General features: G+C 49.6%; 1 protein-coding gene across 3 annotated transcripts in view; it reads right to left on the reverse strand.

The window, feature by feature from the left end:
• CHD1 (chromodomain helicase DNA binding protein 1) overlaps nucleotides 1–12,375 on the reverse strand; it is a 94,751-nt gene that overhangs the window by 44,949 nt on the left and 37,427 nt on the right. For all 3 annotated transcript variants that reach the window (XM_050945545.1, XM_050945550.1, XM_050945549.1), the window contains exon 13: nucleotides 11,788–12,004. In XM_050945545.1, the coding sequence (XP_050801502.1) occupies nucleotides 11,788–12,004 (217 nt within the window). The remainder of the gene's footprint in view (nucleotides 1–11,787; nucleotides 12,005–12,375) is intronic.

Raw genomic sequence — 12,375 nt, forward strand, 5'->3', positions numbered from 1 at the left:
TTCCCTCTGGGGGAATAGGAAAGTACTTTTTGTTTCCAGGACTGGAAACAGGGAGGGGAAGTCACTCTGTGTAGTTTTACAGAGCTTGTGTCTGTGTATCTCTCCAGGAGCACCTGGAGGGGGGAAGGGAAAAAGGATTATTTCCCTTGGTTGTGAGACTCAAGGGATTTGGGTCTTGGGGTCCCCAGGGAAGGTTTTTCAGAGGGACCAGAGTGCCCCAAAACACTCTAATTTTTTGGGTGGTGGCAGCAGGTACCAGGTCCAAGCTGGTAACTAAGCTTGGAGGTTTTCATGCTAACCCCCATATTTTGGACGCTAAGGTCCAAATCTGGGACTAAGGTTATTACATGGTGTAGCAGCGGTGGGATATAGACAGAATCCGGAAGCCAGTAGAAATATTATATTTTTCTTTTCTCTGCTAAGGGCTTTTTAGCAGAGAGAGAAGCAGTTGGTTTTAAAAGGGAACCAGAGAGAATTTTTTTTTTCTGCTCTCTCTCGCAGTTTGTGGCTTGCATGTTAAGGGTCTTTTGTCATGCAATAGCCCTCCCATTAGGAGGCAAGTACCAGCACTTATAGGCATGCAAATAAAGTGGTTTTTCTGGTTTCCCTTCATTGAACATTAGCTAGAGAGAGAAAAGGAAAAAAACACTGTTGCTAGGCAGACTTCAGGAGGCAACAGAGAACCTGCAGTTCAGAAAATAAACACCGGAGGGCACCCCAACACAAGAAAACAGGAATCATGACTTCTAAGGAAAAAATTAAGGCCGAAGAGCAATTCAAAGAAGCTGAACACAGGCGACAAATGGAGATGAAAGAAAGAGAAGAACAAATCAAAGAGGCAGCACACAAAAGAAAAATAGAAGAAGAAGAGGTGGCCCACCGAAGGAAGCAAGCAGAAGAAGAGTTGGCCCACAGAAGGAAGCAAGAAGAAGAAGAGGTGGCCCACAGAAGGAAGCAAGCAGAAGAAGAGGCAGCCCACAGAAGACAGATAGAACTCCAGAGGGAAGCCCACCAACAGGCCATGGAATTAGAAAAGGCTAAGCAACAGACTCCAGCCAACCCTAACAACCCGGCGCCAAATATTGCTCCACAGCACAGGAAATTTCCCACCTACAAGGCAGGTGATGACACCGAGGCCTTCTTGGAAAATTTTGAAAGAGCCTGTCTTGGGTACAGCATTCCCGAAGACCAGTACATGGTAGAATTGAGGTCACAGCTCAGTGGACCTTTAGCAGAGGTGGCAGCTGAAATGCCTAAGCACCAAATGAATGACTATAAACTTTTTCAAACCAAGGCCAGATACCGAATGGGGATAACCCCAGATCATGCCCGTCGGCGCTTCAGAACCCAAAAGTGGAAACCCGAGGTGTCATTTCCCAAACACGCCTACTACATTGCAAAAAACTATGAGGCCTGGATAACAGGAAACAACATTCAAACCTTGGAAGAACTGAACCTCCTCATACAAATGGAGCAGTTCTTGGATGGTGTTCCTGAAGACATCACACGGTACATACAAGATGGAAATCCCAAAGATATCGCTGAAGCGGGGGAGATTGGAGCCAAATGGATGGAACTGGCAGAAAGCAAGAAAGCTACTGTCAAGGGGAACGATTACCCCAGGGGGCACACAGACCATAAACCCTACAACCGAGGACAGCCAAAGACCCCACATACCACCCAAGTAAAGCCACAGATACCCTACCCTTCAACCTCACCAGTCTCCAGTAACTCACCTCGGCCCAGTGACCCATCAGATGGAAGATGCTTTAAGTGTAATGAACTGGGACATATCAAGGCCAACTGTCCCAAGAACACCATGCGAGTGCAATTCATTACACCACCATCACATCAAAGATCCCCAGGCCCGGATGCCTCTCAAATACCCTTGGAGCGAAGGGAAAATTTGAGAGTGGGCGGAAAGAAGGTTACTGCGTGGAGAGACACGGGGGCACAAGTGTCAGCTATCCACCAATCCTTCGTTGACCCCAAATTCATCAACCCAAAGGCCAAAGTTACAATTTACCCCTTCATGTCACAAGCTGTAGACTTGCCTACAGCTCAACTGCCTGTCCAGTACAAAGGCTGGTCAGGAATGTGGACTTTTGCAGTCTATGACAATTATCCTATCCCCATGCTACTGGGGGAAGACTTGGCCAACCAGGTGAGGCGGGCCAAGAGAGTGGGAATGGTTACACGTAGCCAAACCAGGCAAGCTTCCAGACCCATTCCTGTTCCTGAACCGTCCACAGAGGCCCCGTCTGTGTTACCGGAGACCCAGACAGAGGTTGTGGACCCGGATTCCATGCCAACCACTGAAACAGCCACAGCACCTCCAGTCCCAGGCCCGGAACTGGAACAGCAACCAGCACCAGCAAGTGCAACCACATCTTCAAACTCAACGCCAGAGGGCGCCAGCGAGCCAGAACTGGCAGAAGCAAAAGACAGCCATACCCAAAAGGCTCAGCCAGAGCCTGAAATACCCTCAGGTGCACCAGCGGAGAGCGGTTCACCAGCAACGGAAACAACCCCATCACCTACATCGCTTCCAGAGGGACCAAGCCCAAGTCCACAGTCTGAGGAAGAACTGGTGACCCCAGCCTCAAGGGAACAGTTCCAGACTGAGCAGGAAGCAGATGACAGCCTTCAGAAAGCTTGGGCGGCGGCACGGAGCACCCCACCGCCTCTCAGCTCTTCTAATCGATTCCGGTTCGTTATAGACCAAGGACTTTTATACAAGGAAATTCTTTCTGGTGGACACCGGGAAGAATGGCAGCCGCAAAAACAGTTGGTGGTTCCAACTAAGTACCGGGAGAAGCTCTTAAGCTTAGCTCATGATCATCCCAGTGGCCATGCTGGGGTGAACAGAACCAAGGACCGGTTGGGGAAGTCCTTCCACTGGGAGGGGATGGGCAAGGACGTTGCCAAGTATGTCCGGTCTTGTGAGGTATGCCAAAGAGTGGGAAAGCCTCAAGACCAGGTCAAGGCCCCTCTCCAGCCACTCCCCATAATTGAGGTCCCATTTCAGCGAGTAGCTGTGGATATTCTGGGCCCTTTCCCAAAAAAGACGCCCAGAGGAAAGCAGTACGTACTGACTTTAGTGGACTTTGCTACCCGATGGCCAGAAGCAGTAGCTCTAGGCAACACCAGGGCTAACACTGTGTGCCTGGCCCTAACAGACATCTTTGCCAGGGTAGGTTGGCCCTCTGACATCCTTACAGATTCAGGGTCTAATTTCCTGGCAGGGACCATGGAAAAACTGTGGGAAACTCATGGGGTGAATCACTTGGTTGCCACCCCATATCACCATCAAACCAATGGCCTGGTGGAAAGGTTCAATGGAACTTTGGGGGCCATGATACGAAAATTCATCAACGAATTCTCCAATAATTGGGACCTAGTGTTGCAGCAGTTGCTGTTTGCCTACAGGGCTGTACCACATCCCAGTTTAGGGTTTTCACCATTTGAACTTGTGTATGGTCACGAGGTTAAGGGGCCATTACAGTTGGTGAAGCAGCAATGGGAGGGTTTTACGCCTTCTCCAGGAACTAACATTCTGGACTTTGTAAGCAACCTACAAAGCACCCTCCGACACTCTTTAGCCCTTGCTAAAGAGAACCTAAAGGATGCTCAAGAAGAGCAAAAGGCCTGGTATGACAGACATGCCAGAGAACGTTCCTTCAAGGTAGGAGACCAGGTTATGGTCTTGAAGGCGCAACAGGCCCATAAGATGGAAGCATCATGGGAAGGGCCCTTCACGGTCCAAGAGCGCCTGGGAGCTGTAAACTACCTCATAGCATTTCCCAATTCCTCACTAAAGCCTAAAGTGTACCATGTTAATTCTCTCAAGCCTTTCTATTCCAGAGACTTACAGGTTTGTCAGTTTACAGTCCAGGGAGATGATGCTCAGTGGCCTGACGGTGTCTACTACGACGGAAAAAAAGACGGTGGCGTGGAAGAGGTGAACCTCTCAACCACCCTGGAACGTCTGCAGCGGCAACAAATCAAGGAGCTGTGCACTAGCTTCGCCCCATTGTTCTCAGCCACCCCAGGACGGACTGAACGGGCATACCACTCCATTGATACAGGTAATGCTCACCCAATCAGAACCCCACCCTACCGAGTGTCTCCTCATGCCCAAGCTGCTATAGAACGGGAGATCCAGAAGATGCTACAGATGGGTATAATCCGCTCATCTACCAGTGCATGGGCATCTCCAGTGGTTCTGGTACCCAAACCAGATGGGGAAATACGCTTTTGCGTGGACTACCGTAAGCTAAATGCGGTAACTCGTCCGGACAACTATCCAATGCCACGCACCGATGAGCTATTGGAAAAGTTGGGACGTGCCCAGTTCATCTCTACAATAGACTTAACCAAGGGGTACTGGCAAGTACCGCTAGATGAACCTGCCAAGGAGAGGTCAGCATTCGTCACCCATGCGGGGGTGTATGAATTCAATGTCCTTCCTTTCGGCCTTCGAAATGCACCCGCCACCTTCCAGAGGCTGGTAGATGGTCTACTAGCTGGACTGGGAGAATTTGCAGTTGCCTACCTCGATGATGTGGCCATTTTTTCAGACTCCTGGCCCGAACACCTACTACACCTGGAAAAGGTCTTTGAGCGCATCAGGCAGGCAGGACTAACTGTTAAGGCCAAAAAGTGTCAAATAGGCCAAAACAGAGTGACTTACCTGGGGCACCAGGTGGGTCGAGGAACCATAAACCCCCTACAGGCCAAGGTGGATGCTATCCAAAAGTGGCCTGTCCCAAAGTCAAAGAAGCAGGTCCAATCCTTCTTAGGCTTGGCCGGATACTACAGGCGATTTGTACCACACTACAGCCAAATCGCTGCCCCACTGACCGACCTGATCAAAAAGACCCAGCCAAATGCAGTTAAGTGGACTGATGAGTGTCAAAAGGCCTTTACCCAACTTAAGGCAACGCTCATGTCTGACCCTGTGCTCAGGGCCCCGGACTTTGACAAGCCATTCCTAGTAACCACGGATGCATCTGAGCGTGGTATAGGAGCAGTGCTCATGCAGGAAGCAACAGATCACAACTTCCATCCTGTCGTGTTTCTCAGCAAGAAACTGTCTGAGAGGGAAAGTCACTGGTCAGTCAGTGAAAAGGAATGCTATGCCATTGTGTACGCCCTGGAAAAGCTACGCCCATATGTTTGGGGACGGCGGTTCCAACTACAAACTGACCATGCTGCACTAAAGTGGCTTCATACTGCCAAGGGGAACAACAAGAAACTTCTTCGTTGGAGTTTAGCTCTCCAAGATTTTGATTTTGAAATTCAACACATCACAGGAGCTTCTAACGAAGTAGCTGATGCACTCTCCCGTGAGAGTTTCCCAAAATTCAGTAGTTAAAAAGTGTTCTTAAAATGTAGAAGTCTGTTAGTTATATACTTAGTAGTATATGTAAAGGTGCATGTGTTGTATTAATCTGTTTATTTTCAAGTTCTAGAAGGAAATCGCCGCCAGTGAGCTTCCCCACTGTCTGCAATTTGGGGGGCGTGTCATAAACAGATAGCTAAGGGTTAATGTCTCTTTCACCTGAAGCACCTGACCAGAGGACCAATCAGGAAACCGGATTTTTTCAACTTTGGGTGGAGGGAATTGAGTGTCTGTGTCTTTGTTTTTCTGGCTGCCTGCTTTCTCTGAGCTTTGGAGAAGTAGTTTCTATTTTCTAGTCTTCTGTTTCCAAGTGTAAGGACAAAGAGATCAGATAGTAAGTTATATGGTTTCTTTTCTTTGGTATTTGCATGAATATAAGTGCTGGAGTGCTTTGATTTGTATTCTTTTTGAATAAGGCTGTTTATTCAATATTCTTTTAAGCAATTGACCCTGTGTTGTATCATCTAAATACAGAGAGATTAGTTGTATGTATTTTTCTTTCTTTTTATATAAAGCTTTCTTTTAAGACCTGTTGGAGTTTTCTTTACTTCAGGGATATTGAGTCTGTACTCACCAGGGAATTGGTGGGAGGAAGAAATCGGGGAGATCTGTGTGTTGGATTGCTAGCCTGACTTTGCATTCCCTCTGGGGGAATAGGAAAGTACTTTTTGTTTCCAGGACTGGAAACAGGGAGGGGAAGTCACTCTGTGTAGTTTTACAGAGCTTGTGTCTGTGTATCTCTCCAGGAGCACCTGGAGGGGGGAAGGGAAAAAGGATTATTTTCCTTGGTTGTGAGACTCAAGGGATTTGGGTCTTGGGGTCCCCAGGGAAGGTTTTTCAGAGGGACCAGAGTGCCCCAAAACACTCTAATTTTTTGGGTGGTGGCAGCAGGTACCAGGTCCAAGCTGGTAACTAAGCTTGGAGGTTTTCATGCTAACCCCCATATTTTGGACGCTAAGGTCCAAATCTGGGACTAAGGTTATTACAGTGGCCAAGGGCTCAAAGGGAGGACCTGTGAGGCGGGATAGCACTAGGTTCAGATCCCATTGCAGGACCGGGGCCCTGGCGTATGGGAATGCATGGTCTAGATCCTTTAAAAAGCAGGAGGTCATCTCATGGGAGAAAACCGAGTGACCTTGCACCAGAGGGTGAAAGGCTGATATGGCCACCAAATGCACCCTGACAGGACAGGAGGTAATCCAGAATAAGTTGGACGGACGCAGATGACGGGGAAGTGCCCCGTTCCCCTGCCCACCTAGAAAACCTAAACCATTTGGAAAGGTAGGTCCATCGTGTGGACGGTTTTCTGCTCTCCAGCAGAATTTGTCTGACATCCTTCGAACACTTTCCCTCCTCCTCATTCAACCATGGAGCAACCACGCTGTCAGGTGAAGCGCAGCCAGGTTGGGGGTGGAAAAGGCATCCCCTCTGCTGGGAGAGGAGATCCGGGTGGAGCAGCAGTCTCTGCGCGGGGGCCACTAACAGTTGCAGGAGGGTCCTGTTCCAATGCTGGCAGGCCCAATCCGGGACTATGAGGATAACCCTCGACCTGTCTGCCTTTACTTTCTGCAGGACCTTGCCTATCAGTGGAAAAGGTGGAAAGGCATAGAACAGTTGGCCTGACCACCGGAGGAGGAATGAGTCTGAGACCATCCCCCTGTCTGCTCCTGCCCTGGAGCAGAACTGGGGGCAACGTCGGTTCTAAGCGGTAGAGAAGAGATTGACCTGGGGAACTCCCCACTCTCAGAAGAGCTGTGGGTGACTTCCCAATGGAGTGACCATTCATATTGGTGGGAAAACACCCTGCTGAGGTGATTGGCTCGCACATTGTACGTGCCAGGTAGGTAGAAAGCCCGTAGTGAGATATCAAGGGCTATGCAAAACTCCCATAGATCCAGGGCTTCCTAGCAGAGGGCCAAGGAATGCGTGCCCCCCTGCCTGTTGATGTAATACATCGTGGTTGTGTTGTCCATGAGGACTCTGACCGCCTTCCAGTGAAAGTGCAAAGTGAATGCTATACAAGCCAGGCGCACTGCTCTGAGCTCCCTAAAGTTTATGTGCACAGACAATTCCAAGGTCAACCATCTGTCTTGGGTTTGAATATCCCATATATAGGCTCCACCTGCAGAGTGGCTGCCATGTCGTGTGGCATAGTGACGACCTTGTCCAGGCTGTCCCGGGACTGGGAATACTGGTAGGCCAACCAGAGTTAGAGAGGCCTCATTCTGAGTCTGGCATGTCGCACCACGGACGTGCATGCTGCCATCTGGCCTAGGATTTGAAGGCACACCCTTGCAGTTCTCACGGGGAAGGCCGTGACTGAGGCTATGAGACTTCTAAGTGTCTCGAACCTGTTCCTGGGAAGAGAGGTTGTGGCCTCTAGGGAGTCTAGCAGAGCCCCTATCAAGTATATGCACTGAACCGGTACTAGTGTGGACTTGGTCTCATTCACCACTAGGCTCAGACCTGCACATGTGGACAGCAGGAATTGCATCTGGGCCTGTATCTGGGACCGGGAGTTGCCTTTGAGGAGCCAATAGTCCAGGTAAAGGAAAATTTGCAGCCCATTCCTCTGGAGATGAACTGCTACCACTGCCATGCATTTGGTAAAAACCCTGGAGGCCGTGGAAAGGCCAAAAGGGAGGACCGCAAACTGGTAATGGTCCCACCCTACCAGGAAGCGGAGGAAGTGCCTGTGACCCTCAAAAATGTGGATGTGGAAATACGCATCCTTGAGGTCCAGGGACACGAACCAATCCCCTGGGTCCAAGGAGGGGGATGATGGAGGACAGGGATACCATGCGGAACTTGTAGCGGACCATAAACCTGTTGAGGTTCCACAGGTCCAGGATGGGCCGGAGCCCATCTTTCGCCTTTGGGATCAGGAAATAGCAGGAGTAAAACTCTTTGCCCTGAAATTCTACTGGTACCCTCTCCACCATGCCCATGATGAGGAGGCACTCCACCTCTTGGTTTAGAAGGGGAGTATGTTCTGGGTCCCCGAGATTCTCCCGGGGTTGGAGGAGGTGGAGGGTGGGTGAGGCGAACTGCAACATGTAGCCCCTGGAAATCGTGCTGAGGACCCACTGGTCTGATGTTATATGGGACCACTGTGCCCAGAATGCAAATAAACAGTTGCAAAACACAAACTTTAGTAAATGGGGGGGCATCCATGGTAACAGGCCAAGTGGCCCCCAGCAAAGAGTCAAAACCACCTCTTCCCCTGCCACTTGCCTCACGGGGCTGAGAGGGACTGACGCTGAGACCTGTGTCTCTGCTCCCTCAGTCGCTTCGGAAGGAGTTCATATTTGCCCCTAGCAGGAGGAATGGAGGTCTGTGGCCTAGGTTTATCCTTTGTTGGCAAGACATATAGGTCCAAAGTTTGTAGGGTGGTAGTCTTTCATCCCATGCAGGCGAACATCAGTTTGGTCCGCAAACAACGCTTTCCCGTCAAAGGGAAGGTCCTATATCAGTGACTGGGACTCTGCACATAGACCCTACAGGAGAAGCCATGACGCCCTTCTCACGGATATGGCCGAGGCCATCGAACGGGCTGCCGTGTCAGCCACATCTGAGGCAGCCTGGAGGGCTGCTTTCGCCGCAGCTGACCCTTCCTCGACCAGAGTCTTAAACTCTTTTCTATCTTGCTCCGGGAGAAGAGTCTGGAATTTCGGTAGCGAGGCCCACAAATTGAAATCATAGCAGCTCAACAGGACCTGGTGGTTGGCCACTTTAAGTTGAAAGCTCGCGGAAGAATAAACTTTTCGGCCAAAAGAATCAAGTCCTTGTCCTTGGGGGTGGGTGCAGGCTGACCGTGGCGTGCCCGATGGTTAACTGACTCCACGACCCAAGAGTTGGGTGCCCGGTGGGATTACAGGTACTCATATCCCCTAGCTGGAACAAAGTATTTTCTCTCCATTTTCTTGGACATGGGCACCAAGGAAGCTGGGCTCTGCCACAGGGTGGTGGATAAGTTGGCTACCCCTTGGTGGAGAGGTAGTGCCAGGGCTACCACGGCTCCCAGCGCGTCGGGAGGTGCCGATGTCCAGGCCCAGTGCCCGTTGACTTTTGACTCTGTCCGGGGGACGACACTGAATGGGCTTGGGACGCTCCAGTTACTGAGCAGGGTCTCGCCTGGACAGGCAATTGCAGCCACGGTGCCCACTGACACCACTAGCCCTGCCACAGTGCCGCTTGCCACTGACCGGCCTGGGCGCCGAGTGGTGGAGGTTGCCTTTGGGGAGCGGTATGATTAGGGGACAGGCGGCTAGGTGCCGAGGCCACAGTCAACTGCATGGTACCCTGAGAGCGGCGAGAGAGTGTATGGTCACGCCGGTGCCGACCTCGATATCTGGACCTTCACGAAGATGAGGAGCTGTACTCAACCAAAGTGCTGCTCTCAGTCATCACGGCGATCGTAGCTATGACGCCTTGATGCCATTAATGCTCAAGGGGAGCTCCGAACATGATGTCTGGTGGAGCGGGTACTCGAGCCTGCGCATCTATAACAGTGGCGTCGAGATCTACTCCTGTAGCTCCGATTTGAAGAGTGTCAATGCCTCTTGTCATGGTGCCTGTGGTCCCAATGGGGAGTGAAGGACCCTCGGGACTCCTGTGCGGGCGAGTCAGCCAGTCTGAGTGGGGTGGGGGGCTGACGTGAGCTATGTGAGGACCTCGCCGAGCAGGGCAGCACACGGTCCTCGGAGCGTGGACTGTGTCCTGCCGGGGAGGGTTGATGTGCTCCCAATGGCAGCTTCCCTAGGGACCGGGGGCCCGTCTTGAGCAGCGCACCCAGGAGCAGAAGGGAGAGGATGTCACATGCAGTCTGTGCAGCCTCCGGCATCAACGGCATCCTCACCACGGGAGAGGTATGTGCGGACGAGACCAGACTACTCCGCTCAGCACGGGTAAGAGGTCTGGGTCCCGAGGGGGATCATGGGCTGCCTAACTCTGGTGCGGCCTCACCTCTGTCCTTTTGCTGACACTGCTGAGATTTCCCCTGCTTCTTAGAAGGGGGGAGTGGTGCCGGCTGGTGGAGGAAGCCTTGCTCTGCACTGAGGACGCGGTACCCGGTGCCGAGTCCGATCGGTGCGCCGGTGCCGGGCCAATGCAGATTCCATAAACAGGGCCTGGAGTCAGATCTCTCTCTCACGTTTAGTTCGCGGCTTCAACAACTTACAGATCTGACAGCAATCGGCTACGTGAGTCTCTCCCAAGCAGCAAAGACAGTGAGTGTGCGGGTTGCTTCTTGGCATACAACTGCGACAGGAGTAGCACGACTTGAAGCTTGGGGCACGGGGCATGCCCCACACCAGGCTACTAGCTAAGAAGTTATCCAAGTATCGGAGAATCTGAGTACTACTAAGGCTACCAGAAGAGCTACAGCAAAGCTGGAGCACAAAGTTCCAACTACCTTCACTGGTGGCAAGAAGGAACTGAGGGTGGAGGGAGTGTGCAGCTCCCCTTATAGCGCGATATAGAAGTACCACTCCAGGGGTCACAGCAGTGCTCCCCCCGTACGGGTACTGCTAAGGGAAAAACATCCAGCACCAGTGCATGTGGCGAGCATGCACACCTACTGTGAAATACACAGGAGCAATCACTCGAAGACAACAACTTGGCTACTTCGTTGTTACTTTAGTAAAATAAGAACTGGCTAAAGCCTCCTTAACTGCAAAGGAGAAAAAGTAATAGGTGATATGTGGAGAGTGCTTACTTACAGAACATTCCATGAATTTCCTGGGAGATGAAAAGGCTAACATGAAAAATTAAAGGTTCTTGTTTTTTAAACTTCCATTCTGAAAGAAATTCACAACTCAGAACATTACAGCCAGAGGTTGAACTGGAAGGGGAAAAAAGTGGTTCTCTTCCAAACTCTAGCCACAAACAAAACTCAACCCTGTGACTCCACTCACATCAGATCTTATGTAAGTGCTGTGAACAGCAATGAAACAGCCAACTATGACATTTAGTTAACAATCCCTTGATGTGAATAGGGTCAGTTTGCACTTTTTAAAGTTACTGTTTTACACTGTCTCCACACCTGGACAGATGCCATTGTATTACTTTACACTCTGTTCACAATTTTATCTTCTCAACCACAAGGGTGAGAGAAAATTTATTTTTAAATGGAAGCTTAGATTTTTTTTTTAACAGGCTCCCTAATTGTAGCAAGCAGAGACTAAGAAAATAAAAGAACATATGAAAGTAATTATTTTACATAAAATCTAAACTTTCAAATTTGCATATTAAATATTGTATTTCAGGCAAATACACGTTTTCTAATTTTTAACCAAACACATCAAAGATGAATACTAGGCAAATGTTTGAAAGAACCCTTTTTTATAGTACTGTGCTTTTCATTACTGTTCAAATGTACTCACCATGTTTCTGCTATTGATGTCTCCTAAATAAACCACAGCATTCATCTGATGAGCCCATGTCTGAATTTCTCTTTGCCAAGATGTCAAAGTAGAAAGCGGCACAACAAGCAAGAAAGGTCCATACAACTGATGTTCATGAAACAGGTAGTTCAGAAAAGAAATAGTTTGTATTGTTTTACCCAAACCCATTTCATCTGCAAGAATACAACTGTTCCCTCTGCAAAATGAAACGTAAAAATGTTTATATAGTACCATACTGCTAATCAAAAGGATAAAAATTACATTCCTTTAAGAATTTGTAAACAGAAGTTCAAAGATGTTTTGCAAGATTTTTCAAATATATATCCTCTGAGGAAATTTAATTAGCTCACCGATTATGAGGACTATTCCTTATAACTGTATATTCAGCAATAAAGCAAAGAATGTTTTCATGCTACCAATTCAGAAAAAAGTGGTTACAAACTTTTTTGTAATGGTAGTTCTTTGAGATGGACTGCACGTGTTCATTCAACTGGAGTGTTCCAGTGCACAGTTGACAGAATTTTTCCCTTAGTGGCACCCATCAGGGCAGCACAAGTGCCCTCTGCT

The sequence above is a fragment of the Gopherus flavomarginatus genome, chromosome 3, assembly GCF_025201925.1.
Source record: "Gopherus flavomarginatus isolate rGopFla2 chromosome 3, rGopFla2.mat.asm, whole genome shotgun sequence".
Taxonomy (NCBI): Eukaryota; Metazoa; Chordata; order Testudines; family Testudinidae; genus Gopherus; species Gopherus flavomarginatus.